At 37.0% G+C, this 26,724-nt stretch overlaps 1 protein-coding gene across 3 annotated transcripts in view; it reads left to right on the top strand.

Moving 5' to 3' along the window:
- The window catches only part of Cul3 (cullin 3), a 74,337-nt gene that overhangs the window by 22,444 nt on the left and 25,169 nt on the right, over nt 1-26,724 (top strand). For all 3 annotated transcript variants that reach the window (XM_032901449.1, XM_032901450.1, XM_032901451.1), the window contains one exon: nt 13,372-13,485. In XM_032901449.1, the coding sequence (XP_032757340.1) occupies nt 13,372-13,485 (114 nt within the window). The remainder of the gene's footprint in view (nt 1-13,371; nt 13,486-26,724) is intronic.

Raw genomic sequence — 26,724 nt, 5'->3', positions numbered from 1 at the left:
GTTTACAAAATTGAAAAAAGGTGGAAATAATCCAAGTGCTATATCTAGTCCAATATTGGTAGTATATTCTATCTCTAGAACATTTCCTGTTGGGAAACTGAGACCCAAAGAAATTAGTGAAATGCTTAAGACCACAAAGCAGAACATGGGGTCTTAGGTCTTTGTGCCTTGTCATAAGAAAAAAATAGTATTTTAGTAAGCATGAAAACATGAGTTTCTCACAGCTGTGTTCTTTCCTATTTCCTAAGAAATGACAGTATAGCTAAAAAATAGTCCTGATGTTTTCTGTATTTAAGGAGTTTTACAAAAGTACTAGTTTGTGAGTGCCTCAGAAGTATCCTAGCTTTGTCATTACAGAATTTAGCATACTGAGTATTTTTTAGTTGTCAGGCTCTGAGTTGGATGTAAGGAATATACCAACAAAACATGTCTTACCTTTAGCCATGGAATAAATGTGCTTAATTTTAAAATACAGTATAAGCATGATAAAGGAAAGATTCTGAGAGTAACTGGATGGGTTAATTAGGGCTATTTGAAGATGTCGTGATGTAGTGATGGTGAAGTGGTGAGTGGGATTTAGAGATGAGCAGGTCCAAGACATGGTTGAAGAACACGAGGCAAAGAGAATGCCTGTCCATGCCAGAGAGTACTTTTGCTTTTCTGTACCTGTCTCTGTCACATTTTTAGCTTTTCTCTTGAGGCACAGAGAGCAGCAGTATGCCATTTGTAAGTGAATGCTTATGGTGGGATTCCAATGAAACTTGATTTTAAATAGCAGGACATCCTTTACCAATTCCTAAAGTCTTTACTCTCAGGAAATCTGCTCTTGACGATTTGTGTAAGAGTTGGTAGGTGCTGGGAACAGGACAAGATGAACTTGAAGAGAGTCAGAAACCATCATGCCAGATCTTGAAGCTATGGCAGAATTTTTAATTATATGTATGTTAGAAAGCCAACTGTGGTTAAACAAAACGGTGGCATGCTGTTATATTGGTTATTAAAATTCTACTTGTGCTGTTGCTTGGAGAATTAAGAGGTCTTGAGAATCGAAGTGAAGACTAGGAAGATGTAATCCAGAATCTAATGATTTATACTTTCTTAATCTTAACTATGTAGTTAAATAAGGAGTTATGGCAAATTTTTGTTTGTTACTTTGGCTTGTTTCAGTAACTTAGAATTTTTTTAATTTTTATGCATTTATGTATTGAGACAGTTTGAGTATATATATCCTGGCTGACTTAGAATTCAATATGTACAACAGACTAACCTTAAACTCACAGATACCCTCTTGCTTCTGGCTCCATTTCTGCCTTTGCCTCTGCCTCCTGACTGCAGGGATTAAAGGCATGCGTCATCATATCAGGCTGTTTCTTTGTTTTGAGATAGAATCTTCCTGTATAATCCAGGTTTACCTCAGACTCTCTATCTTAAACTTCCTGAGTTAGGATGATGGGCACACACCACCACATTTGGCACATTTAGGTTATTAATTTAAGACTTGGAAACACACGGTTTCTGATGCATATTACTTATAATCTGAACCACAGATGTGTGTAGAGTAAAACCTTTTTCATTAAGTCCAAGAAGAAACTAGTTTTGATGTAATTTATTATTATCATGGCCTTTTTGTGCATTACAGGTTTTAGATTGACATTCTTGGATCTATGGGTTGTAATTCTGACCTTACTTCTAAATACTTTAGTTTACAGAAAGAGAAATTGGAACAGTGGAGGGACCAGAGTTTAAAATTTTAGATGACTTTCTTTTTTTTTTGAATTGATTTGAAAATGCTAAGTCTTGGGGAATAACTTGCTTCCTTCTTTTTTTCTTTTGGTTACCCTCTTGGTAGAAAATTGTATCTCTAAACCAGTTTCTCAGAGTCTTGATTTTTTTTTTCTCTCTCATATTTTAGGAGAGGAGAATTAATGTATTAAATATTGTATCTATAGATAGATGATTTAGGGAATGTTTATGTGAGGGTACTAGTTGTAGAAATGAAGTTGATAACTTTAAAGCTTTGAGTGTAGGCCAGTTAGTTGAATACTTAACTTTTTGAGTCTTCCTCTTCTTAGGCAAATGTAAAGCAGTGTAGAGAGATAGTCAAACTGCATATATATATGACATACAATGATAGCAACTATTAAGAAGATGTGATTGGCAGAACAGTAGGAGAAAGATTTCTATCATATCTGCAGATTCATTGCCTCATTTCATTAGTTTTAGTTTAACTGTCCAGTTTCTTCTCATCCATCCTAAAAAGAGTCCCTTCCAACAAGAAGCTTTAAAGAAAGTAATCAGAATTGGAGGACAAATCGTTTTGTGTGGGAAATTCAAGGCAAGATACAAAAAGGAGGTCCATTTGGGGCAGCCGTTAAAAGATAAAAATTTATCATGAAGACAGACAAATAACATTTCCAGTAGGAAAATGATACCTGTGAAAGAAGTCAGGTGTGCATTTGCTCAGTGGGTAGGTGGCTGGAGTGGGAAGATCTTCAGAGGCATCTTTAGCAATGAGGTTGGCACGTGGGGATTGGACTTTTAAAAGTACTATAAGAGCTTTGGGTCTTAAGTATTCCTGGAAGGTGCCATTATTTTTAAATTTTTAAAAGAAGGTGACTGCAAATAGAGCTGACAGTATAAAGTGCTTAACCCCATTCTATGCTTCATTGAACTTTACCTTAAGTTCTTGTGCTGTCTTATACTTTTAACTTAAAGCTTTTGGGAGAAACTGAGCCTGTTTTGTTGGATATTAGAGTTGTTTATGGTGATAATAGAAATCAAAGGCTACCTGCTAGGAAGTAAATTCCCTTGATATAATGCATGGTGATAGTACCCAGAACACAGAAGAGTAACCTCAATGGAGTGATTGGAGCTAGGCCAAGGAGACGATTATTAGAGAATTGCATATAGAGTACCTGTAGGATATGAGATACATAGAAAGTTGAATGGCTGCTGCTTTGAAAGATGGGGGTGGGGGTAGCTGTCAGAAGAACCAGGCTTAAAAATGATGCTGTATGATATTTCTTCTGTAGTACCCATCACTTGTGCCTAATTTGTTCAGTAGTTTACAATCACAGTCAGGCACCTTTCTTCCATTTATTTCTATTAAGAGTTTTTGACTGTGGTCTTTTAATAAGTATGTGAATGAATGACCTTTTGATGAATAGTAGTAGATATGTGTGAGACCTTTTGCTCACCTCTGTGACTCTTGCTTCATATGTAGTTTGCATTGGTCTGTTAAAAGGAATCAGGAAAGTGGAAAGGATCATGTTTTTATAACCAAAATTTCCTGAAAGGCAGTTTATATTATGTGATTGGACTTAGACCTCCACCTACTCAGATTATTATTAGTTGAAGGACATCTCGGTTGTTCCCAGTTTCTGGCTATTACAAATAAATAAAGCTGCTGTGGACATAGTTGAGCTAGTGTCCTTGTGGTATGGTGGAGCAGCTTTCAAGAATGTGCCCAGGAGTGGTATAGCTGGGTCTTGGGGTAAAACTATGACCAATTTTCTGAGACAGTGCCAAATTGATTTCCAGAGTGAGTGTACACGCTGCACTGCCACCAACAGTGGAGGAGTGTTTCCCTTGCTCTACATCCTTGCCAGCATGCACTGTCACCTGATCTTTTGATCTTACCCATTCAGAGAGCTGTAAGATGGAGTCAGAGTCGTCTTCCTTTGCATTTATTTCCTGATGACGCAGAACTTTGGATATTAAAATACATCTTGGCCATTATAGATTTCTCTGTTGAGTTCTTTTTAGCTCTGTACCCCATTTTTAACTTGGGTTATTTGGCTTGTTGCCGTTTTCATATATACAGTATATTTTGTATATTAGTCCTATCAGATGTGGGATTGGTGAAGATCTTTCTTTTCCTTTTCTGTAGGCTGCCATTTTGTCCTATAGATGGACAGAAAGCCTTTCAGAAGCTTTTCAGTTTCATGAGGTCCCATATGTGAATCTTAGTGCCTGACCTATCGGTGTTCTGTTCAGGAAGTTATCTCCTAAACCAGTGCATTAAAGACTGTTCCCCACTTTTTCTTCTATTTAGTATATCTGGTTCTAACTGGAACTCTTTGATCCACTTGGATTTAAGCTTTGTGCAAGTTGATAAGAATGGATCAATTTGCATTCTTCTACATGTAGACATCCAGTTAGACCAGACCATTTGTTAAAGGCACTTTCTTTTTTTCGTTGAATGGTATTAACTTCTTTGTCAAAAATTAAGTGTCTATAGGTGTGTAGCTTTATTTCTGGGTCTTCTGTTTGATTCCATTGATCATCAGCCTGTTTTTATGCCAGTACCATGCAGTTTTTATTATTATTGCTCTATAGTACATTCTGAAATCAGGGACAGTGATGCATCCAGAAGTTCTTTTATTGTACAGGATTGTTTTAGCTATCATAGGTTTTTGTTTTCCATGTAAAGTTGAGGATTGTTCTTTCAGGGTCTGTAAAGAATTGTGTTGGAATTTTGATGTGAATTGCATGGAAGCTGTGGATTGCTTTTTTGTGGCCATTTTTACTATATTAATCCTACCTATCTCCATGAGCATGGGAGATCTTTCCAAGTTCTGATTATCTTTCTTAACTTCTTTCTTCAGAGACTCGAAATTCTTGTCATACAGGTCTTTCTTTCACTTGCTTGATTATAGTTACACCGAGACATTTTATATTATTTGTGTCGTGAAGGGTGTTGTTTCCCTGATTTCTTTCTTGGCCCATTTATCATTTGTATAGAGGGCTACTGATTTTTTTTTTTTAATTTGCACTCAACCACTTTGCCGAAAGTGTTTATCAGTTGTAGGAGTTCTGTGGTAGAATTTTGGGGGTCACTTACGTATGTATACTATCAACATTTGCAGATAGCAGTACATTGGCTTTTCTTCCTTTCCAATTTGTATCCTGTTGATCTCCTTTATTATTTTGTCATACTGCTCTAGCTAGAACTTCAAGTATATGGACAGACTGATTGCTCTTCTAAGGGACTTCATTTGATTTCCAGCACCCATATGGTGGCTCACAACTGCAACTTCAGTCCCAAAACCTCTGACACTCTCTGGCTTCTGCATTCACTGTGAGGCAAAAACATATATTCAGGCAAAACAAGTATGCATACAAAAACTGGAAATTTAAATTAATGATTCTTAGAAGACTGGACAAGAGCTTTTCTGGAAGAGGCACTTACTGCTAAGCTGGACAGCCTGAGTTCAGTTTCTGAGATCCACATGATGAAAGGAGAACTGGTTCTGGCAAGTTGTTCTCTGACCTTCCCATGCACACAAAATAAATAATTTCTTTCTCAAAAAGTACCAAGTTTCCATGCTTTTCTCTTTGCCCTAACATGCGTATCTTAAGGTATGAAATTACGAAAATGTACAAGCCCAAAACTTTATGTATCTTTTGAGTCTAAAACTAATTTTTCCTATTCCTCTACTCTAGAGATTATAAAATGATTTAATGCTTTTTTTTTTTTTTTGGTTCTTTTTTTCGGAGCTGGGGACCGAACCCAGGGCCTTGCGCTTCCTAGGCAAGCGCTCTACCACTGAGCTAAATCCCAACCCCGATTTAATGCATTTTATATCCCACTATAGCGTTGTTATAGCACCTCTCTTTGCCTGATGGAAGCTGTCACAAGTCTGTCAGTATAAGATAGGTTTTGTTTATTCTTTCGAATGGTAGCTGTTATTTGATATTATGACTTCATTTTAAAGTCATTGGGATGATTTCTAGTTCCTACCTTTATTCTTTTTTTTTTTTTTTTTGGTTTTTTTTTTCGGAGCTGGGGACCGAACCCAGGGCCTTGCGCTTCCTAGGTAAGCGCTCTACCGCTGAGCTAAATCCCCAGCCCCCCTACCTTTATTCTTAACAGTTAATGGAAAGTAATTAGAATGATATGGCCAACCTACTACCTACTGATGAGTTTTATGACAGACATTCAGAAAGCTCATTCATGGATTTTTGGGAAGTTAAAAAAGCTACCCAATGTAAATTCCATTTTCTTAGCCTTGATAGATGTTTGGTTTGAGATACAGACATCTAAAGAAGTAAGTGAATAATGGCAACATCCATTCACCAAGTTCATGTTGAAGATAGAAGTAATTGGAGGTTTGGCCTTGTGCATTAACTAATGTTACTATTTCTGTTTTAGAGGAAAGGATAGCAATACCTGTAGTCTTAAGGGCTGACACTGCCCTTATTGTATGAATAGGATATATAACTGTAGGCTGTTTAATAGCATTCCTTTGAAAAATGTGTTAAGTAACAAGGACTCTACCTAACCACATACACTTAATTACAAGACTCACATTTGTAAGTAGAAATAGATGGGGTTTTTTTGTAGCTCATGAAATGTTAGGTGCCATTATTTGTTACACTGTTGTCCTTAAATGAAATGATCAATGTGCCTTAGAGTTATTTAGCAGGCATTTAGTGACTATTATTTCAAAATCCTAGAAAATCCCCTTTAAACACAAAAATAATAAAAATCATATTTGACTCTTATTAGTAAGGCACCTTGGGCATGATAGGAAATCACAGGTATGATTAATCACAATCATACTTTATGTAAGAAACAGGCTGTAGATGAGACCAAGTAAGTGACTTGGTTAGAGACCCTGCATACAGTTGTCTGAAAAATGATTATTTTGGTTATTTTGGTCTCTTAGTGATGATTAAAATACCACAGATTTCTAGGATAATACGCCCAGAGTTATGCCTTTGTTGTACTTTTTTAATGTTCTTGGCATAATTAATATGTATTCCACATAATTCATGCCCCATTTTAATTGCGTGTTTGTTTTCCAGTGAACGAAATAAAGAGATTTGTCTATTTTTGGACTAAGTATTGCCTTGTAATTTGAGTATTAAAGGAAGTCCTCCACTTTTTACTTCTACTTTGTTACTAATTATATAGCTTTGCTACAGTTTTGGTAAGCTTTAGAATTATATACTTATTTTGTTTTAGGAGGTGATTTCTGTTTTATCTGGGCATTTGATTAAAATTGGTTCTTTGGGATTTTAACTGTGGGCATTACAATTTAAAAGGTGAGCGTTTTATTAATGTTTAAAATTGTGTGTTGGAGAGTGGAATATTCTGGCAGATTATCTCATTGTGGCCTAGTATCATTCTTCTTGTCCATCTGTAGGAAATATTGGATATAGAAACTCAAGAACAAAGAATTAGGTATTTTGTCCCTTGTTTTGTCAGGTCCCATTCTGTGTGCCAGGAGCTTCAATGACTTAAGAATATGTATATTGTAGCTTGAACTTAGTTTGTGGGTGAACAGGTTTTATTACTGAAAAATAAAAGATTTCCATTTGATTCAATAATTCTACTTTAATCATAGCTAAAGTTGAAACTTTTAAAAATGTAAGAAAAAGCTGTATTCACAGAAATAAATAGTATGCAAACCTAGTTTGTTATAGTATTAGTTTAATATGTTGAAGTTATTTAATCCAACATTTTTGACATTAAAGTTGTTTTAACAGTGCTTGTTGAATTGTAGTTTATGACAAGGTCCAACTTGAGAATTTTATTACCAAATTTTTAGTGAACATAAACAAATTAGCTTTTATTTTCATGCATAGTTCTTTATGAGTTTTAGCATGTATTCAGATTGATGCAACACCACACCTTCAGTGTGGAACAGTTCCTTTACCCCACAGAACTCTGAATACTCCCTTTATAGTCATGCATTCCTTGTCCTCTCGTCTCTGTAACTACTGATCAGTTCTCTTTTCACTATAATCTTGTATTTTAAAGAATGTTTTGTGACAGGCATCACAGTTTACTACCTTAAGTGACCAGCTTCTTTGAGTGTAATTATTTCTGCCAATTCAGGTGATTCCTTTTGTTAATGATCAACTTATACTCTGTTGTCTCAGAGTATTACCATTTGTTCACCCAATTACCTGTGTTTAATGAACAATGATTCTTGTATACAGCTTTTTGAGATTGTGAATAAAGCTTATAAATATGTATTCAAACTTGGTATGAATAAATTTTAATTCCTCTGGGATATTTAGAAGTGAGATTATTGGGGCATATGATAAGTGTGTATGTATATGACTTCATAAAAATGCCTAGTTCCATATATGGTTGTATTAATATACTTTCATTTGCTCTATATTTTTGCCAGCACTTGATACTGTCAGCTTACTTTAGAGTTCTAGCATAGTTAATAGTTTCTCCTTGAAAAATTGCCTTCTGCTTTTCCTCTTCTATGAAGTGTCTGTTCAAGACGTGTCAATTTTTAAAATTGAGTTCTTTGCCTTCTTTTTTGAGTTGTATGATTTATTTATTTAGTTTTTTTCTCATAGTTTGTGGCTTTACAAATCAGGATGACAGTTAAAATTCTCACATGATGTATTTTCATTATAATATAGCTCTTTCTCCATGATGCTTTGCAAATACAATCAATATTATCAGGAGCCAGAATTGTGTAAATACTGTTACAGCGATATAAGAACAGTGATATTGAAGTAGTGCAAAAGCTAGCAGGACTGGCCTGCTTCTTTAAGCCAGTGGTCTTCTGCACCTGGACCTTACCAGAGTTGCCTGGGTGGCACTTTACTTTAGTGTGTCTGCCTTTGGATTTAGGATGGCCTCAGAATTTGTTTAAATATTTGTTTCTCAGAGAAATTTAGATTTTTAGCAAAATAAGGGAAGGTACAATAATTTCTTATGTACTGGCTCTCACTGCCTCCACCTCAGTGAGCATTCCTTATAGAGTGGTACATTTGTTAACCAGTACTGATGCCTCATTACCACCCAGAGCCCATAGCTAACATAAGCCTTAGTGTGAACTGATTCTGTGGGTTTAAATGTGGGGGTGTGTGTAACTCTTAAACTCTGCTGAATTCTTTGATTACAACCCCTCCGTCCCCCAATCTTTCTGTACTGACAATCTAATATTTTACTGATTTCTTAGTTTTGCCTTTCCCGGAATGTCATGTAATTGTAGTCAAACAGCATGTAGCTTGACTGTTTGCTTGACTGATGCATTTAAGTCTTTTCTTCACATCCTGGTTCCGTATTTCCTGCTTAGTGCTTAGTAGTATTTCACTGTTTGCATGTGCCACCATCTGTTGATTTTTGTATTGAAGGGAACAAGACTTTTGTTTGTTCTCAGTGAAAACTGCTTACTTGTATTCCTGTCAACAGTGAATTAGAGGCTTCCTGTTCCACGGATTTGTCAACGTGTATTTGTTAGGTTTTGCCTTTAGTCATGGAATAGGCATGTATGATCACTGCAGTATTATCCCTAGTGGCCTAGTGTTGAATATTTTCTCATACGGTTATTTGCTGTCAGATTATCTTTAGTTAGGTACCTTTTGTTGCCCATTTTAAAAGTAGGGCTATTTAGTATTTTGCTAAATTTTTAAAGTTGCTTGTATGCTTTGAATTATAATCTTTTATCAGATAGGTCTTTATAGCCAGTGGTGGTCTTCTCATTCTCTTGACTGTAATCTACTTTTCAAAAGTTGTTAAGTGGTTTTAATTTTCTGCAGACTGACTCAGTGTATTGTGAGACTCTTATTCTTTTGCAAGGCCAAGTACCACACACAGCCATTAGTTCTCCACTGCTTGTTTTCCTCTCATCACAGTTGGTCCCATCTTACTCTTAACTTCTGACGTGGTTACTTCTTCGTGTTTCTTCTTGTGTTGCTCTTCAAATGTCAACTCTTCACCTGGATGAATTTGATGTAAGTTTTCTTTCAGTATTTGGTGTATAGTAGTCCCTTTATTCTAGTACTGCCTCTGCAGCAGGTTCTGGTCGTTTGCCTTGCTGGTGGAAAAAAAAGTAATGGTGATATTAGTAGGTTAACAACAGTGTTACAACACAGGTACATGTTGCTCTCTGTTCCTAATTTTTATGTTAATTTTGAAAACAAGTCACTTACTAACAATGTGCATTTTAGTTTCTGTGTCAACTTAACCTTCCTTCAAAAAGCTGTTAGTTTTTATTAAAGTTAATTTTAATCTTATTTTTACTTTTGCATTTGAATAAATATTTTCACTTTTATTACTTAAGGAAAATTATGTAGGAAATTGTTAAAAGAATTTTCTTACAATATAGTCTGGAATAAATATGAATAGAATAACAGCTGTGTCTAAGATACTTCATTTTTTGTTAGGTTTTGCATATGTGCCCAGTTGTTAAAAAATAATCATGGGTCTGGGGAGAAAAGTCAGGACTTAAGAATACTTGCTGCTCCTGCAGAAAACCTTGGGTTTGTATCCCAACAAGTCTTTAATCAATAAAACAATCATAAAACAGATTTTAGTCAGGTATTTTCTACCTGGTAAAAGCTCACTATAACTGATTGTCGGTCTGGTTTTTTGAAAAATGATGCAAATGGCATAATCATTTGTGATGCCTATGCTGGTTGATGTCTTTTTAATTTTGCTCGGAGGCTGCTTATCATAGGTACTTTTCTGTTACTGTAATAAAACATCATGACGAATGCAACATATAAAGGGAAGAGTTTATTTAGGGCTTATTGTTCCAGGGTTTAGGATTGATAATGATGGGACAGCATGGCAGCAGACATGACAGCAGCCACAGAGGCCAGAACAACTGAGATAGCTCATGTCTCAGACCGCAGAAAGGAAACTTTGAAAGAGCTCTCTAGAAACAGCACATGGCTTTTGAATCCTCAAAGTAGGTTCCAGCAACATACTCTCTCCAGCAGGAACAAACTTCTAATCTTACAGCCATCAAAAAGTGACTAAGTATTCTCATGTCCAAGAATTATGGAGAACATCTCAATTAAACCACTACACTGATATGAATGGTAAACATTATATTATATGAAATATATGCTGATACATTTTCAAGTATATAATTCAGTACATTTTAGAACATTTTGTAATACTAACTTCTTATTAGATTGTCAGTTTTTCATTTGTTGAACAAATGTGTCAAGTGCATTAAAGAACAACTTCCTAATTTGAAATGAATACCCAGTCAGGTGTAACTCATGGCCTTAACTCCAGTACTCAGGAGGCAGAAACAAATTGGATTTCTGAGTTTAGGCCAGGCTGATCTGCCAAGCTAGTTCCAGGAAAGTCAGGGCTATACCAAGAAACTGTCTCAAATAAACAAAAATAAGAGAAAGAAAAGTAAGAAGAAAATGTTTGTTCACTTTTAACGATAATTGGCCAGATGTTTTGGTATTTGGAATATGTGATTTTCATATGTAGATTGTGTAAGGTTTTTGGTTTGGTGAAGGTCTTTCTATGTAATCCAAAGCTATCTTTGGAACTCAGGATCATCTGTCTCCTCCCAGTGCTTGGGTCCTTAATAGTCCTGTGAAGTATAAAAAGCTTGATGAAGACTGTTTCAAGATGCTGCTTTTTTATGTGATATGTATGTGTTCCCTACTTTGCATCTTACAAGTTCTAGACTTAATACTTGTATAGGTGGGGTTGGGGACTTAGCTCAGTGGTAGAGTGCTTGCCTAGCAAACGCAAGGCCCTGGGTTCGGTCCCCAGCTCCGGGGGAAAAAAAAATACTTGTATAGGTTATATATTTACTCATGAATATATAATTTTACAAATTTGTCCCTGTTGTGTGAAAGTATTTCATTATCATAGCCCTGTTAACTAACATTTTTTTCCTCTTTTGATCATAGTCATACTCGTAGGGCAAATCTAGGGGCCATACTTTAAAATTAAGGTATTCAATCTTAAAGCACAAACTAAAATAGACCAGTTTCTGGGTTTACGCCTAGTAGTTTTCATACTGTACATTGGGTCGGTTATATGTATGATCCCATTATTAAAATGTAATAGCTGCCTTTCTCCAGCATATAAGAAAAAAAATGAGATAGTACTTCCTGTCAAGTCTGATGTTCTGAGTTCAATCCCCAGGACTTAATGTGGTGGATATAGAGAACCAACTTTTACAACCAATTTTGTGACCTCCACATGGACAAAGTGTCACCTATACCCCCTTACACACACGCATAGAAAGAAAGAAAGAAAGAAAGAAAGAAAGAAAGAAAGAAAGAAAGGAAGGAAGGAAGGAAGGAAGGAAGAAAGGAAGGAAGAAAGGAGGGAAGACAGACAGACAGACAGACAAACATACATACATACATACATACATACATACATACATACATACATACATACATACATGTTTCCTGGCTTTAATCTGTTGTACGTTGAGGGCATTCTATATGTTTAATCTTTGCTTCTACCCACTTAATTAATCTCCTGTGAAATGGCATTTTATTTATATGCACTTACAACTCAGATTTATAGATATGTATATCTGAATTCATTACTTCATGTATTTCAAAAATGCACCATGGCTTGAGATTTTCCCTAACCTGACAAGGTTTAACATATGTTTTGTGTTACAAAACTGTTTAGACTAGAGTTAATGAGAATTGTGTTGGTTCATGGAAGACATTGTAATTAAGTATTTGTGGAGGTTGGCAGCATAGAACTGTTTTCTTGTCCTCTTGGATTGCTTCCTTATCCCCCATAGCAACCAAATTCTGTAAGTTTTGGTTGGCTCCCTTATTGTGAAATCTGCGTGCACATACCATCGATGCTCCTCTGTACTTGAACTCATTTCTAAGTTACATACAGTGACTAGAGTGCAGATGTTTCAAAAGGCTTTTATGCTGTGTTGTTTTGGGAATGATAACAAGGATGAGAGGTGTGCACATTTTTAGAACACAGGCGTTTTCTCCCAAATATTTGATAAATTGTTGCTTGAATCTGTGGATGTGGGACATACAGATATGAAGGTCTAGCTGAAATTTCAAAGAATTATACAAATTTGGGATTCAACTACATTACTTCATTCTAAAGTTAGAAGCATAGAACAAGTTTTTCTGGGCAAATAATCTTTTCATTGAGCTGATAGCAACAGCAGGAAATGTTAACTGGAGAATGTGGTAGCTAGCTTGTAGATTAGGAAAGGGAAAAATAGTGGTCTTTTGTTATGATTGGACTAAGAAGACATTTTCAGATATGAGGGAACTTCATGAAAATACTAGCTTGTTAAAGTGACTGATAGTTGATATGATCTTCTATACACCAAACACTGTATTATTTGTAGAGGAAGAACACTTAAAAGAGGCATTCTGCCATCATGGAGGCATTTAAATTTTAGTGGAAGAAGCAATAACTAAATAGGTAATATAGACAGGTAGTAGTAGGAAGAAAAGTGAAGCAGAGAGTAAAAAAGTAGAGAGAGAAATAGAGGGTATATAGAAAGAGAGTGTATATAGAGAGATAGAAATAGTATCTGTGGAGAGATTATATGAAATAGTATAGGTGGGAGAGGTGCATGTATTTGTATGAGTGTTTATGTGCGTAAATAAACTAATAAACTGTTCTGTTAATAGGTGCGAGAAGATGTACTAAATTCATTGAATAACAACTTTCTTCAAACACTAAATCAAGCTTGGAATGATCATCAAACAGCCATGGTGATGATTAGAGACATACTAATGTATATGGTAAGTAGAGTGTTTCTTTTCTTTCTTTTAAAAAGTCCAACATTTAAACGCAACGACTTTCTGTCAATTTTAGTTGAGTGCTGGCTAGATTTTTGTTGACAGGAGTTTGGGGTTTTGTTTTTCTTTTTTTTTTTTTTTTTTTTTTAAGGACTGTTTTCTATAGGAGTGTTTCTCTGCATGTTTGTATGTATGCCATGTACTGCAGTGACCATAGAGGTCAGAGGACATTGTATCTATTTCCAAGAACTGGGGTACAGGTAGTTGTGAGCCACCATGTGGGCAGTAGGAACCGAAACTCAGGTCCTCTGCAAGAGCAGCAAGTACTCTTTACCACCGAGCCATCTCTCCATGTCCTGGTTTTTTAATTCTAAGTAAAAATACTTCCTTTGTAAAGGCTACCTGTGTGTCAGTGAAATCCTAATCATGTGCGCTCATATAACATTAGAGTAAAACACTGAAAAGGCACAAAATTGGAGAGGTGAGACATCTCGGTGGTAAACACTTGGCAAGCAAGCAAGAAGGCTGGGGTTTGGCTCCCCAGGACCCATACCAGTGCTGAGTGAGTATGGTGGCTCATCTGTAGTTCCAGCTTTAAAAGGTGGAGGTAGGCTCCCCAGAGAAATGTAAGTAGCTACACTGTCTGTATTGGCAAATTCTGAGTTTGGTTGAGAGACCTTGCCCCCAAAAGAATGCAGAGAAAGAATTGGACCTCCACAGGCATATGCATCTGCATTATTAGGTTTGAGCATGCATATGAAAAAGAGAGGAAAACAATGTTTTCTTAATATTTAGCATTGTGCTTCAAAAAATAAGTATTAAAAAAGCTGTTCTTAATACTTCTTCCTGAGGTAAAGGTAGTTAAATGACAATATGTGTTGAAAGCCAAATGTTCTAAGTTTATAAAACATAGCTATAAATATTTTCAATGACAAAAGTTCCCCATATAGTAGAAAGTTCCTCGTATTTAGATTTTTTTCATAGCTGCTGTCCATCTCTTTTGTAAATACTTGCAGTATATGACTGCAGTCAGTCTGTGCTTTATTGGTGTTGCTGGTTTTCATTTTTTATCAGTCAAAAAAGATCTTTAGAAAAATGGCTTGGGAAACCTTGGATTTCCCTCCTTCCCTCCCCCCTCCCCTCCTTTGCTGCCTCCCTCCCTGCCTCCCTGCCTCCCTGCCTCTCTCCCTGCCTCCCTGCCTCCCTGCCTCTCTGCCTCTCTCCAGGGTTTCTCTTTGTAACCTGCCTGTAGTGGAAATCACCCTGTAGACTAGGACAGCTCAAACTCAGAGATCACCTGTCTCCCAAATGTTCAGGTTAAAGCTATGCACCTAGCCTGAGATTTTTTTTACTCTCAATTAAAAAATACTTGTATGCTTACAGAATAAATCTAAATTATTTCAGCTTATTATGCTACAACAAAATTAGTAAGTCTAATGACTTGTTATCCATGTTTTTTGTTTCTTTGCTTATGTTCATGTATGTCTGTCTTTGGCTTTGCCTGCATGTATGTCTGTTCACCATGTGCATGCAGTGCCTTTGGAAGCCAGAAAAGAGCTTTGAATCCTGTGAAACAGAAGTTACAGTTGTAAACAGTGTAGGTACTGTTAATCTGACCTAGGTCCTCTAAAAAAACAGCCAGTGCTCTTGACCATGGAGCTATCTCTCCAGCCCTTGTCAGTGTTTATGTTGGAGAATTGACAATGATTTTAGTTTAAGCCTTTAATTTACTCTCTTCAGTTTTGTTTTCAGGTCTTCAGATGCAATATGAAAAGAAAAGCTTGTCCTAGTTTAGTTCTTAATAGAATAAAGCAATTTGGAAAATATTTTCAATGAGAACAAGCAAAAAAGTTTTGTTTGTTTTGTTCTGCTGAATAAATTCAGGCAGATTTTATGAGGTCTCCTAGTGGCAAAGAGGGAGAGGCCACCTTATTTTTCAGGGGTGAAATCTAAGGTCAACCAGAGTAACTAGTCTCTTGAGCGTCACATTCTTCCAGGTTATAGGTTCAGCTTGTGTTAACAATTTGAGGATAAATGAGATCTCATGTGAAAACAAATGTTTGACATTCAAGTGTGAAGGAAGCTGGCTACTCTTGTCCTTGCAGCTTTAATAGGAGTGAGCCTTTAAATTCAGTACAGCTGTCTAACACAAGTATACAGCCACCAGGAATTGGAATTTTTTAGCCATTGTCTCTTAATGCACTTTTAAATTTATGCTTAATAATTTTAAAAATTTGTTTCATTTCCATTTTAAAACAATGAAATCTCAAGGGTTGCGTACTGGCTCTAGTCTTTACATGACTATGTCACACAGTAAGTTCATGCCACATTTTGCTCATTTCTAGAGTGAAAAATTACAGTTGGGTACTATTGGGGTTTAGATGAACCATGTATTGTAGAACATGGCCTAGTAATAAACTCAGCTAAAGTGAACTAATGTAGATTCTTATCCCTTAATGCTTTTGATAATGCACATGGTAGCACAATACTAGATGAATCCAGTGACTTACCTTACCATTTCAGATGCTCTATTAGAGGAAACCTCATACTAGAGGGATCAGTGTCAGGACTTGTCCACTGTCATAGACCTTCTGGTAGCCCTCTACCTTGCCTGGCTTTTAGACTTTTTTTTTTCCCCTGGTTTGAGTTCTTTCCTGACTATTGCTCATCAGTCTTCAGCTCTGTCCTTTGGCTTCCTTCCTGGAAAAGGTCTTACTTACTATCTCCCTCTCAGAAAAGAAAAAAGATCAGGTAGGACCTGTGTGTTTCTTTTTCCTTTTCTTTCTTTCTTTTCTTTTTCCACCTGTATTAATGCCAGAAGACATCTCCTTCTGACATAGGCCAGTTTTTTGTTTTTTTTTTAACCTGTGTCAGGGATCATATCTCCTACTATCTGGTTTGTACCCTTAAGTGCTTGGGAGTTCTAATGTTTTTATTGATTCCATAAATGTTTGTCATGTTCAAGCCATGCATGCTTTGGATAAAATTCAACTACATTTTTCTGATGAACTACCATCTTCCAGGGGTGGTTTTGTTTTATTTTGTTTTGCTTGCTTGTTTGTTTTGCTTCTCAAGATAGGATTTCTCTGTGTAACTGCCCTGGCTGTCCTAGACCCTGCCTTGTAGACTAGGCTTGCCTCACACTCACAGAGATCCGCCTGCTTCTGCCTCCCAAGCTCTAGGAATAAAGGCTTGTACTACTACTGCCCAGCTCTCTCAGGGTCCTTATCTTCCTTTCAGGTAAATGTCTGATTAACAAATGTTGAAACTTGCTCTCTGTTTTTATATTCACTCTAAACATATCCCAGTTCAGTATCTACCTCAGTTTTTGTTCAGTGTTCAGTTTCGTCCTTACTGGGATCGCCATGGAGAAGTTCTACATCTGGACTCAGAGTGCACTGCTAATCCTCCTCCCTTGTTACTTACTTTTCAGCAGCATTTGGCACAGATGGGTGCACTTTTCTTTTAATATATTGGTCCCTGGTTACTGTGACAAAGCACTGTGTGCCTCCAACCTTCTGCTTCTTCCTTCTCAGCTACTGCTCCTCTTCCACATCCTTCTCTTCCTCAGTAAATCAAGGTATCTTTGGACGTTTTGACTTTTTCTTCTACTTACCCTAACAGTTCTTTGTGCTTCTGTACACAATTTTCAAATTGTATATATAACTATTGTAAGAGATTTGGCTAACACTATCTGTTTAGTTGATGGCACCATTTATCGTCTGTAAGGCACCTCAAACTTGACATTCCCAAGTGAACTTGTAATTGTCTAGTTACCTACATCTTTCCTTGCTAGAATCTGATTTCGTATGTTCCTATCTATTGGCCAAGATCAATCTTCCTTTTTTTAAAATTAGTGTAACGGGGGGGGGGGCAGGAGGGAGAATGAATTAGTCTCAAAGCACCATTAGACAATATTTTTCCCAGAGGAATTTTCATTGTTGTTGGGGGGTTTTTGTTTGTTTTGTTGTTGTTTTTCCTAACACCCCCCGCCCCCCGCTGCCCCATCCTCCCCCAATCATACCACTTAAATTTTCTGGAAATCTCATATCCTTTTTTTTGAAAGGTTTTGAAAACTGTCCTTGTTCTAATTAAATTTTGAAATTTCTTGTCAAAGCTGGGGTGGAATTAGTGGTGACCCGTCTGTGATCTACTTGGAAGGCAGAGTCAAGAGAATCAGGACTTTAAGGTCCTTCTCAGCCACAGAGTTAGCAGCCTGTGTCAAGGAGAATGAAAGGCTCTTGCTAGTGTTCTGAGGAGGTTTGCCCTGTAAGTTACAAGTGTGCTCCCTTTGTGCTCAGAACTGTTCTTTAGCAACAGTCACAGCATCTCATCACTTACTAATTTGGAGCTAATAATTAATATGAAAGTTATTTGAATAAAAGAATTTCAGCCATGTGACTTGTGGGTCTGCAAACCCAGTTCCTAAGTGGAGGTTGGGTGTAGTAAGGTGTTGGCTAATTCACTGTGGACATTCCAGACAGAGCAGTGATTCAGTCTGGTAGGTCAGAGCGAGATGGTGAGGTTTCATGTCCTTACTTAAAATGCTGTATAATTTTCAACTTGGGGATTGTTTATTTCCAAAATTTTCCATTTAATATCTGGGGCCAAACTAAAAGCAAACCTTCAGAAAGTGTGGATTATTGTCCTATTGTATGGTCTATCTGCTAGACTGAATTGAGGAAAGGGACAGTGCCTACACAACCATTTCGTGTTGCAACATCTAGCCCAGCTCCTTGTGCAGGTTAGACACAGGCAAGCAGTATAGTATACGATCTTTTTGAATTGACTGCCTTTTCAAAGTACTTACTAAGTCTTATTTTAAATTCAGAAAGAATTATCTTTACTTCCCATAAGCCAGAAATTTTTTATCTTTATATCCTTCATTTTCCTGTCTCAAACTTTTTAAATACATGTACTATTGTGTTTTTAATTAAAATATACCAGAAATGACATTTTAAAATTAAGAAAAATGTATACATGTTGAAGTAATTATTGAAATATTAGTATGTATTATTCTTTTATTTTTTATTAATTCATTGAGAATTTTATACAATGTATTTTGATCATATTTATTCCCCTTCCTCAACTCCTCCGGAATCCTCTCTGACCTTCCTGCTGACTCAGCTTTTCTCTGTATATCAAGTCCAGTTTGTGCCGAACCAGCTACTCGTGGTGTGAGTAGTTGTAGATGCACCAGGTATTGGTGCCATTAAAGCTGACTTGAGTTTTCCTCTCTTAGGAGCAGTCAAATGCCAGTAGTTCCTCAGTTAGGGATGGGACTTCATGCCAATCAGGGACTTTATGTGGTTTAGTTTATTTGGGACTTGTGCATACTGTCACATATGATATTCATCTTTGTTGTATCTGGAAAACAGTTTCCTAAGTGATCCACTACCTCTGGCTCTTAAAGATCTTCTACCCCACTTTCACATAGATCCTTCAGACTTCTGGGGAGATGTGAGATTTGCATTACCTGTTTGGCTGGTGAATGCATTAGCGTTTGTAACTACTTTATTTAAATTCACTTTTTCACTTTCTTTCTTTTTTTTTTTTTTTAAGATTTGTGTGTGTGTGTGTCTGTCTGTCTGTCCCTGCTTGCTGCCTTTGGTGGTCAGAAAGGAACATCAGGTCCCCTATAACTGGAGTTAATTTGTTTGTGATCCATAATTATGTGGGTGCTAGGACCCACACTCTGGTCTTCTCTGATGAGCAAGTCCACTTGAGTACTCGGCTTTCCTCCAGCATTGGGTGTATTGTTTGCTCATGTATAGCTTTTAAGACAGTTTGGTGAAGTTTCATTTTCAGTTTAGATTATCCAGAAAACTAGTGATTAGGAGAGGATTTGTAATTTTTTGAAACAGAATCTCATATAACCCAGGTTGGCCTTAAACTTATTATATAGTAGAAGAAAACCGTGGCCCTCCTTGCCTTCACCTCCTGGGTTCTGGGATTGTATGAGTGTGCTATCATGTCTGTGATAGTGAGGAGGAAACCTGAAGTTTTTAATGCATGGTAGGCAGGTACTCTACCAACTGAACTACATTCCTAACCATATTTTAGTATTTTATAGAATAATGTATTTAATAGTTGAAGTTATTTCATTATTTTTTCTGTCTACTATTGAAATAAATAACAAAGGAGAATTTTTATAAATGTTTGATAGGCTCCCTTTAGCAACCCAGGTTAACATTAAAGGAATAGAAAGCCATTTCTATCTTGGGGAGGAGAGGTAGAGGTAGTAGCTAGAGCTACTAACAAGATGTCATCCCTATATAACATGTTTAACACGACCTCTTAAAAGTGTATCAAAGCATAGGTGAGAAAGAAAACAAAACACTTAAGGGACCAGGGATAAGGAATTAATAGGAAGGTAAAATCACACTAATGTACTCAGAAACCATAGCCAATAATCCCAGCCAGTAAATTATGTTTTGCTTTTGAAAACGGGAAGCACAGGAAAGTGTTGATAATTTCCCAGTTGACTTTGCCTTATTCTCCGAGGAACAGAAGGGTTTGGCTTACATAGATCACAGTGACCTTCCTTTACTCTACCTGAGCCTGAGCCTCACAACCAGCTTTTGTATGTCTTTTAATTTTTAAAAAATTTTCCATATATTTGATCATATTCTTTTTTTTTTTTTTTTTTTTTGGTTTTTTTTTTTGGAGCTGGGGACCGAACCCAGGGCCTTGCGCTTCCTAGGTAAGCGCTCTACCACTGAGCTAAATCCCCAGCCCCTTGATCATATTCTTATTCCCACATCCTACCCACCTAACTTCATGTTCCCTTGTTGATTTTGTGCTCTCTCTCACTTAAAAATAAAATCAAAACAAAAAATAAGACAAAAAATTAACAAAACAAAACATGCATAGAAAAACCCTGAAGTACATTTTATGTTGGGTATGGGGCCTCTCCTGGAGTATGGTTTATATGCCTAAGTGACACTCCATTGGAGAAGACTGATTTTCCCTTGGCACCAGTTACAAATAGTTCTGTCTAAGCGTAGAGCTTTGTGTCCATTATCCTTCTCAGTTTAGGGCTGGGATTCTATCCGGTTCGAACTTGTGTGCAGGGCTTGTGCCTAGACCACAACTTTCCTGATGAAGTATATGGAATGAAGCTGACTTTGGAGTGAAGTGCTGCTGCCAGTGTATGTGGGAAGTTTGAAGCAGTGAGAAAATGCTTAATGATGATTAAGAGAGTCTTAGCTTTAATTTCTGCTTTGTCATTATTTCACTTACTTAATGCTCTGGGTGAGCCTGTTTTTTCATACAGAAAACTCAGTGCAAGGTTGGAATTTCTGGATTCTGTCTTAGAGATGGTCATGCTTGTGTTCATGTACCTCACAAGATTTGCTTTTATTTGTATGGAAGGGAGCATGAAGCCATCTGTAGAATTGTTAAGGGAATGTTGGTTAGATCATTAAATTTTCAGGGTTCTTTCAGCTCTAAAGCTTTGAACTATTTTAGTACTGAAAGGCAACAGCAAGATACAGTTTGTAGGGATTGGTGAAAAGGAAGTAAACAGGAAGCATTTATGTTGATATTAAGTGGACCACAATTTAGGAACTCTTAAAGTAGATTGATAGCCTGGTGTAAGAATACATCTCAGTTAAGTAGATAAGGCATCTACTTAGTGATAACTGGCAGCACATTCATAGTCCATTGTGTGGGCAGGGCACTATTTTAAGCACTTTATCATTTAGTCTTCACAGTATATGTTTTATCATTGTTTTAAAGTAGTTATTAAAAGTAGTTAAGCAATAAAAATAAAATACTTCCCTTAGTATATGACAGTAAATATCTCTTATTACATAGTCCTTTCTATCCACTAACTTATATACATACCCAGGTCACAAGTTGAATATTAAATTGCCTTCACTTTATGGATAAAGAAATTTAAGGTATAGGGATTAAGAATTGGGGATAGAGAGATTGATCTAACAAGATTATTCAGTATCTATATGGCATGAGTAGTGAGATGATTCCATGTCTTTTTTTCATTCCATGCCTGTGGTCTTCACCACTTTGCTGTTTCACTTTGGAGTATTAGTTATATTATAGTCAATCTTACAAGCCAAGCCATTGGTCTGGTAGAATTAGTGGTAAACCCCGAGTTGAACTAACATTCACCTTTGTGCTGTGACAACAGATTCAATAATGAGTAGGTGTTTTCCAGTTCTTTTTCAATCAGCAGTTTTCTAATGTAGAAATCCTTTTAAACAGTTAATCCTGGTTTCCCATTACTAATTTGGCAATCTTTGAAAACATTGAAAATATTTTTTCTTTCTTTATATGTTTGAAATAATAGTAAAAGTCTCACTCTGAAGACGTCATTTTCTAAGATCAGTTATCAGTAGTTCTTAGAACCATAATGGGAATACTTAGAAGCTCTGAAACCTGGTACCCTGGCAGTTATGCCATCCGTTGACAAATCATAAGCCTATGCAAATTTAAAATAGTTTTTTGTTTTAGTTTTGTTTTTAGGAGTGGCTAACTTTAATTCTCAACTTGATGCAACCCAGAATCAACTAGGAAAAGTCTCAGTGAGGGTCTTGAGTCCATTTGTGAACCTGCCCGTGGGGGATTGAATATACCCATGGGGAATTGTCCTAAGTTAATTGATACTGGTCAGATCCAGCCCAGTATGTGAGGTACCATTTTTTTCTCACTAGGGGGTCTTGAATGAACTTTGTAAGAATGAAAGAATTATAGTCAAACAAACGAACATGCATGCATTCCTTCTTCTCTGTTCTCGAATATGGTTGCTGTCTGAAGTTCCTGCCTTGACTTCCTCACAATGAAGGACTGGACCTACCTGGATTTACAAGTTTAAATACATTTTCATAACTTTTCTACCTAAGTTGATTTTTATAATAGTATTTTATTATAGCAGAAATAAAATTAGAACATGTGTGTAACTAAAAGTAAACAAGTGTTTTTGGTCCTCTTTTTAATGCAGTCTTTGATAAAGTTTTTGACCTAGAATTGTAGGTGGAGTATTAATTATATGGATGCTTGTTTGGTCAGGTTTGTTGACCAGATCGCTCATATCTTTCATATTCTTACTCCAGCTTTTGACAGTTCATTTTGCCAATTGCTGAGTAATGGTCTTTTTCCTTTTAACTTAGTAGTTTTAGTTGTGTTGCAAAGCAAATATAAATTTAAATTGCTTTATCTTCTTGAAATGTCTTTAAAGTGTATCCTTGGCATTTTTAAGTTTTTGGGTTCTTTTGAAGTCACTTTCTGAGTAAGGTAAGAGGCATGAATCACTGGCTTCCAGGGTTATGTCATTGTACCCCACCTGTCACCCACCACACACACCCTAGTTAAAACATTCAGACATTCAAGGCTGAGTTATTTGCTGTTTTTTGTCAAGGGACAGCAGCATTAATAGTTGTGGATTGACCGCTGGTATTGTGTGAAAAACTAGAGGCAATGGATGATACCTTCTTCTAAAGAAAGTTTAATTTTGTTTAGGTAGGTGGTCAAATAGGAACACATGATCTGGTGGAATTAAGGCATTCTTAGTGCTAACATGTTTTTAGTTTTTGCCCCCCTGCCCCTCTCCCGGCTATAGCCTTCTACACAGTGGTTGTAGCCCCTTTAAGATCTCAGCTAAAAGCCTGATGTATTAGCCATACTGTTTTTCGTATTGTCATATTTGACCTATTAGACTGCAAGTCTGCCAGTTAGCATCTTAGTGCTGCGATCTCTTTATTCTGTTGTGTTTTGAATTTTGTTTTATTTTCTCCATGGCTTAGTTGTGGAAATCTGACTGAGCTAAGGGAGAATGCAGAAAGGACACAGACCCAGTTGTAGAAAAGCTGAGATGGAATGGGTCTTGTGCTCTAAGGAAGACCCATCACCAATAGCTCTTGGAGAAGACGGGTGCACAGTGTTCAGCGAACAAGGAAGGGAGCAGGCAGTTTAGTGAGTCTTATCTCGGTAGGAGGTTCTTGTAGGGGAGTGGTCTCAGACTGCAGCCATCCTAAAGCAGAAAGCTGAAGTTGATAGCTCAGCACTCACACTCTAACCAGAGGAAGGCTTTGCCAGTTCCCGAGGGTCGGAAATATTGGGGTCCTTGATATGGCTAGGCTCGGGTCAGCGATTTACTCAAGAAACCATCTCATAATTGACAGTTTGGTTGTCTTTCTTCTTCAGAACCTTTGCCTGTTGGAGTGCCAGCGGGCATGTACTAACCTGTATCATTGTGTCTGACTACTGGGGATACTAAGTTACAGTAGTACCTAGTGCTGATTTAACTGTACTTGTCTCTCTTGGCCCCAGTAAGTCCAGGTTTTGGTGATGATTTTAAACACTGGTCTGTGTGTATGTGTGTTTCTGGTGGTGGTGTAGATTTTAATTGATTATGGTAACAACACTCAGTAGAGTTCGTCTTACAAAACTGGAAACCCCCCCCCTCGGTACCTCCCACCTCCCTCAATCCCCAATTCTGCTCTTTGCATCTATGATTTTGACTGCTGTGGGTACCACATGTAAGTGGAGCAATACAGGATTTCTTTTTTCACTTAGCACATGCTCCTCCATGTTGTAAAATATGCCTGTTTGCTTTTTAAGTCTGAATAATACTTCATTTTATATGTAAACCACATTTTGTTTGTCCCATCCATTCATCAATGCACATTTTAATTGTGACTTTTAGAACTTGTGAAAATTGCTGTTGTGAACATTGTCCCTCCAGCTCTGCTTTCTGTATTTTGGGTATGTACCAAGAAATATGACTGCTCGGTCATAGGCTAACTTTGGTTTTAATTTTTGACAAACTTGGATGCTGTTTTCCACATCTCTCCTGCAGTTCAGTACTAAGAGTTCATCTCCTCTGCGTTCTGACCACCGCTTGCTTGTTTGGTGTTTACTTGTTGCTCTTGTTTCGTTCTGTTGTCGAGTGTTTATTTTATTTATTTAGGTTTTTGGTACAGTGATTCTCTTGTGTCCTCTTGGCTGTCCCGGAACTTTTTATAGGCCAGACTGGCCTCAAGCTCAGAGGTCTGCTTGTCTGCGTCCTGAGTGTTGGGATTCAAGACCTGCCACCACACCCAGCTTTGCTTTTCATTTTAATAGTGGGTTTTTATTTTTAAATTTGAAGGCAAAGTGGTAGCTTTGGCAGTTCTTTCTATTGTTAATATTGCAAATGGATGACATTTGAGGTAGATGTTTACAGATAAGGAAACAGACATGACGGTCATAGTTATTAAATGTCAGACAGAACTGATGGAAAGATGCTCCTTGAATCAGTGCTCTTTTTGTGCCTTCAAGTATGGTCGTGCAGTGCCTGTCAGTGGCAGAGGAGGGCGTCAGATCTCCAAGATTGGAGTTACAGACTCTGTGTTGTGCTGGGAATTGAACCCAGATTCTCTGGAAAAACAGCAACTGTTCTTATCCACTGAGCCATCTATTCACTAAACTCATTTATGCTACATGTCTTCTGAACGCCAACGAGTCTAATAGAGACTCGTTTCTAGTGTTATTTTTCTCCTGCTTGTTGATTATAAAATTTTACAGTGGAGAACAGTGCACTTTAGTTTATCTTGTATTTTGATAGGGCAATTCCTGAGCAAAAATTACAAGATATTTTTCTCTCAACAAGTAGAATGTTATTATTTTAAAATTTCACAGCGTTGAGAAAGATTTTTTTAGCCCACTGTACAGTGGTTGAAACTATGATTGAGCTTAAGGCATCCAAGTGAGGATTTTTAGGAATACATCCTGTGCTTTTCTACCCAGTTATCAGTAGGTAGTACCGTATTCACACAGGAAGTGTACAGCTTACTACTTTACACCTTACTTGGTGCCCTTTGTAAAAAATGAAATCAGAGTTGCATTGAGGAAATACTAAGTTCATTTTATAAACTATGAGTTAATTAGACTTTTTTTTTCCTGATTCTGTAGAATTTGGTGCTTTGACTTTTTACCGTTGCTTCTGTCTTCATTGTGTTAAGCCCTTTTAACCTCTTATCTATTTCATGCTTGAAATAACCTTGTTTGAAAACACTATTATTAATTTTTAATAAATGACATTGCCTTGTGATTAAGCCTGTCAAGGCGGTTCAAACATGTTCTGACAGACTAGCTAAGAAGAGCTTAGTGAGGGGCATTCTGTTGTTGGGGGTCTAGGTATATGCTACCACCCTCAGCACTTGTTTAATTTTGAAAGCAAACATTGTTCAAAATAAACACTAGATAGGAATGGTAGAGCTTAAGCTTTCCTTCTTTTGCACACTGATTACTTCATGACCCTGGAGCCACATACCATGATTTGTTTCTCTGTGGCATGACTTTTAATACCATACCTTGAGTAATGAAACAATTTGGCCCACTTACAGGGGAATTTTTAGACTCTTGTTTAGGTTAATTTTTCCCCCCCTCGGAGCTGGGGACTGAACCCAGGGCCTTGCGCTTCCTAGGCAAGCGCTCTACCACTGAGCTAAATCCCCAACCCCTAGGTTAAATTTATTAAAAACTACTAAGGCATAGTGGGTTTTTGCGCCTCTAGACAGGCTTTTGCCTAGAGTTTTTTGAGTTTGATCTTTTTATATTCCTAGTAAACGATTGGGTGTCTTGCTGATTTTGAGCTACCAGGAGGGAAAGGATAAACTGCTAAAATGGTTGAAGTTTTAATATCTGTGGCCTTGTTGACCCAAGTACCTCCTTAACTCTGTTAGAGATGATGGGACCCTTGGCCTTAATTAGCAGTTGGAGGGAGGCATGTTATATGGAGACCACCTGGTTAAGGTATAGCTAGACTTTGTTATTTTTAAACAAATAGTGCTTTTCTTAATTAATCTAGTTTATAGCTGTTCCTTGCAAGGACTGAAAAGTTGTAAGGGAGTGTTTACGATGATGTGTTTACGAGTTGGTTTCTGATGTGAACCATTGTAAAGTCCTTAGCAGGATCTGACTCCCTTCCTAGCTCTGTGAAAGGACAGGCATAAGAGTGTCTCCATTGATTTCCCCCTTTGTGCCATGGACTGCCTCTCAAGCTGAGAAGACTCCTGCTGACTCTATGTGCTTGGGCAAGAGATAACTACTAAGAGAACTACTAGTAGATTTAAAATGTGTATTTCCCTATGTTGAGGAAATGCACTCCTTTAATTGAACTTTCAGATATTTTTCAGAATATGTTTAAAATGTCTGAATTTGAGGTTTTAAAGTATAAGTAAAAAGCACAGTATTTTATTTGCATTCTTTGCAATAGATAGTTACTAGTGTTGGACTTTA

The sequence above is a fragment of the Rattus rattus genome, chromosome 4 (genome assembly GCF_011064425.1).
Source record: "Rattus rattus isolate New Zealand chromosome 4, Rrattus_CSIRO_v1, whole genome shotgun sequence".
Taxonomy (NCBI): domain Eukaryota; kingdom Metazoa; phylum Chordata; class Mammalia; order Rodentia; family Muridae; genus Rattus; species Rattus rattus.
This window is presented reverse-complemented; position numbering and strand designations above follow the sequence as displayed.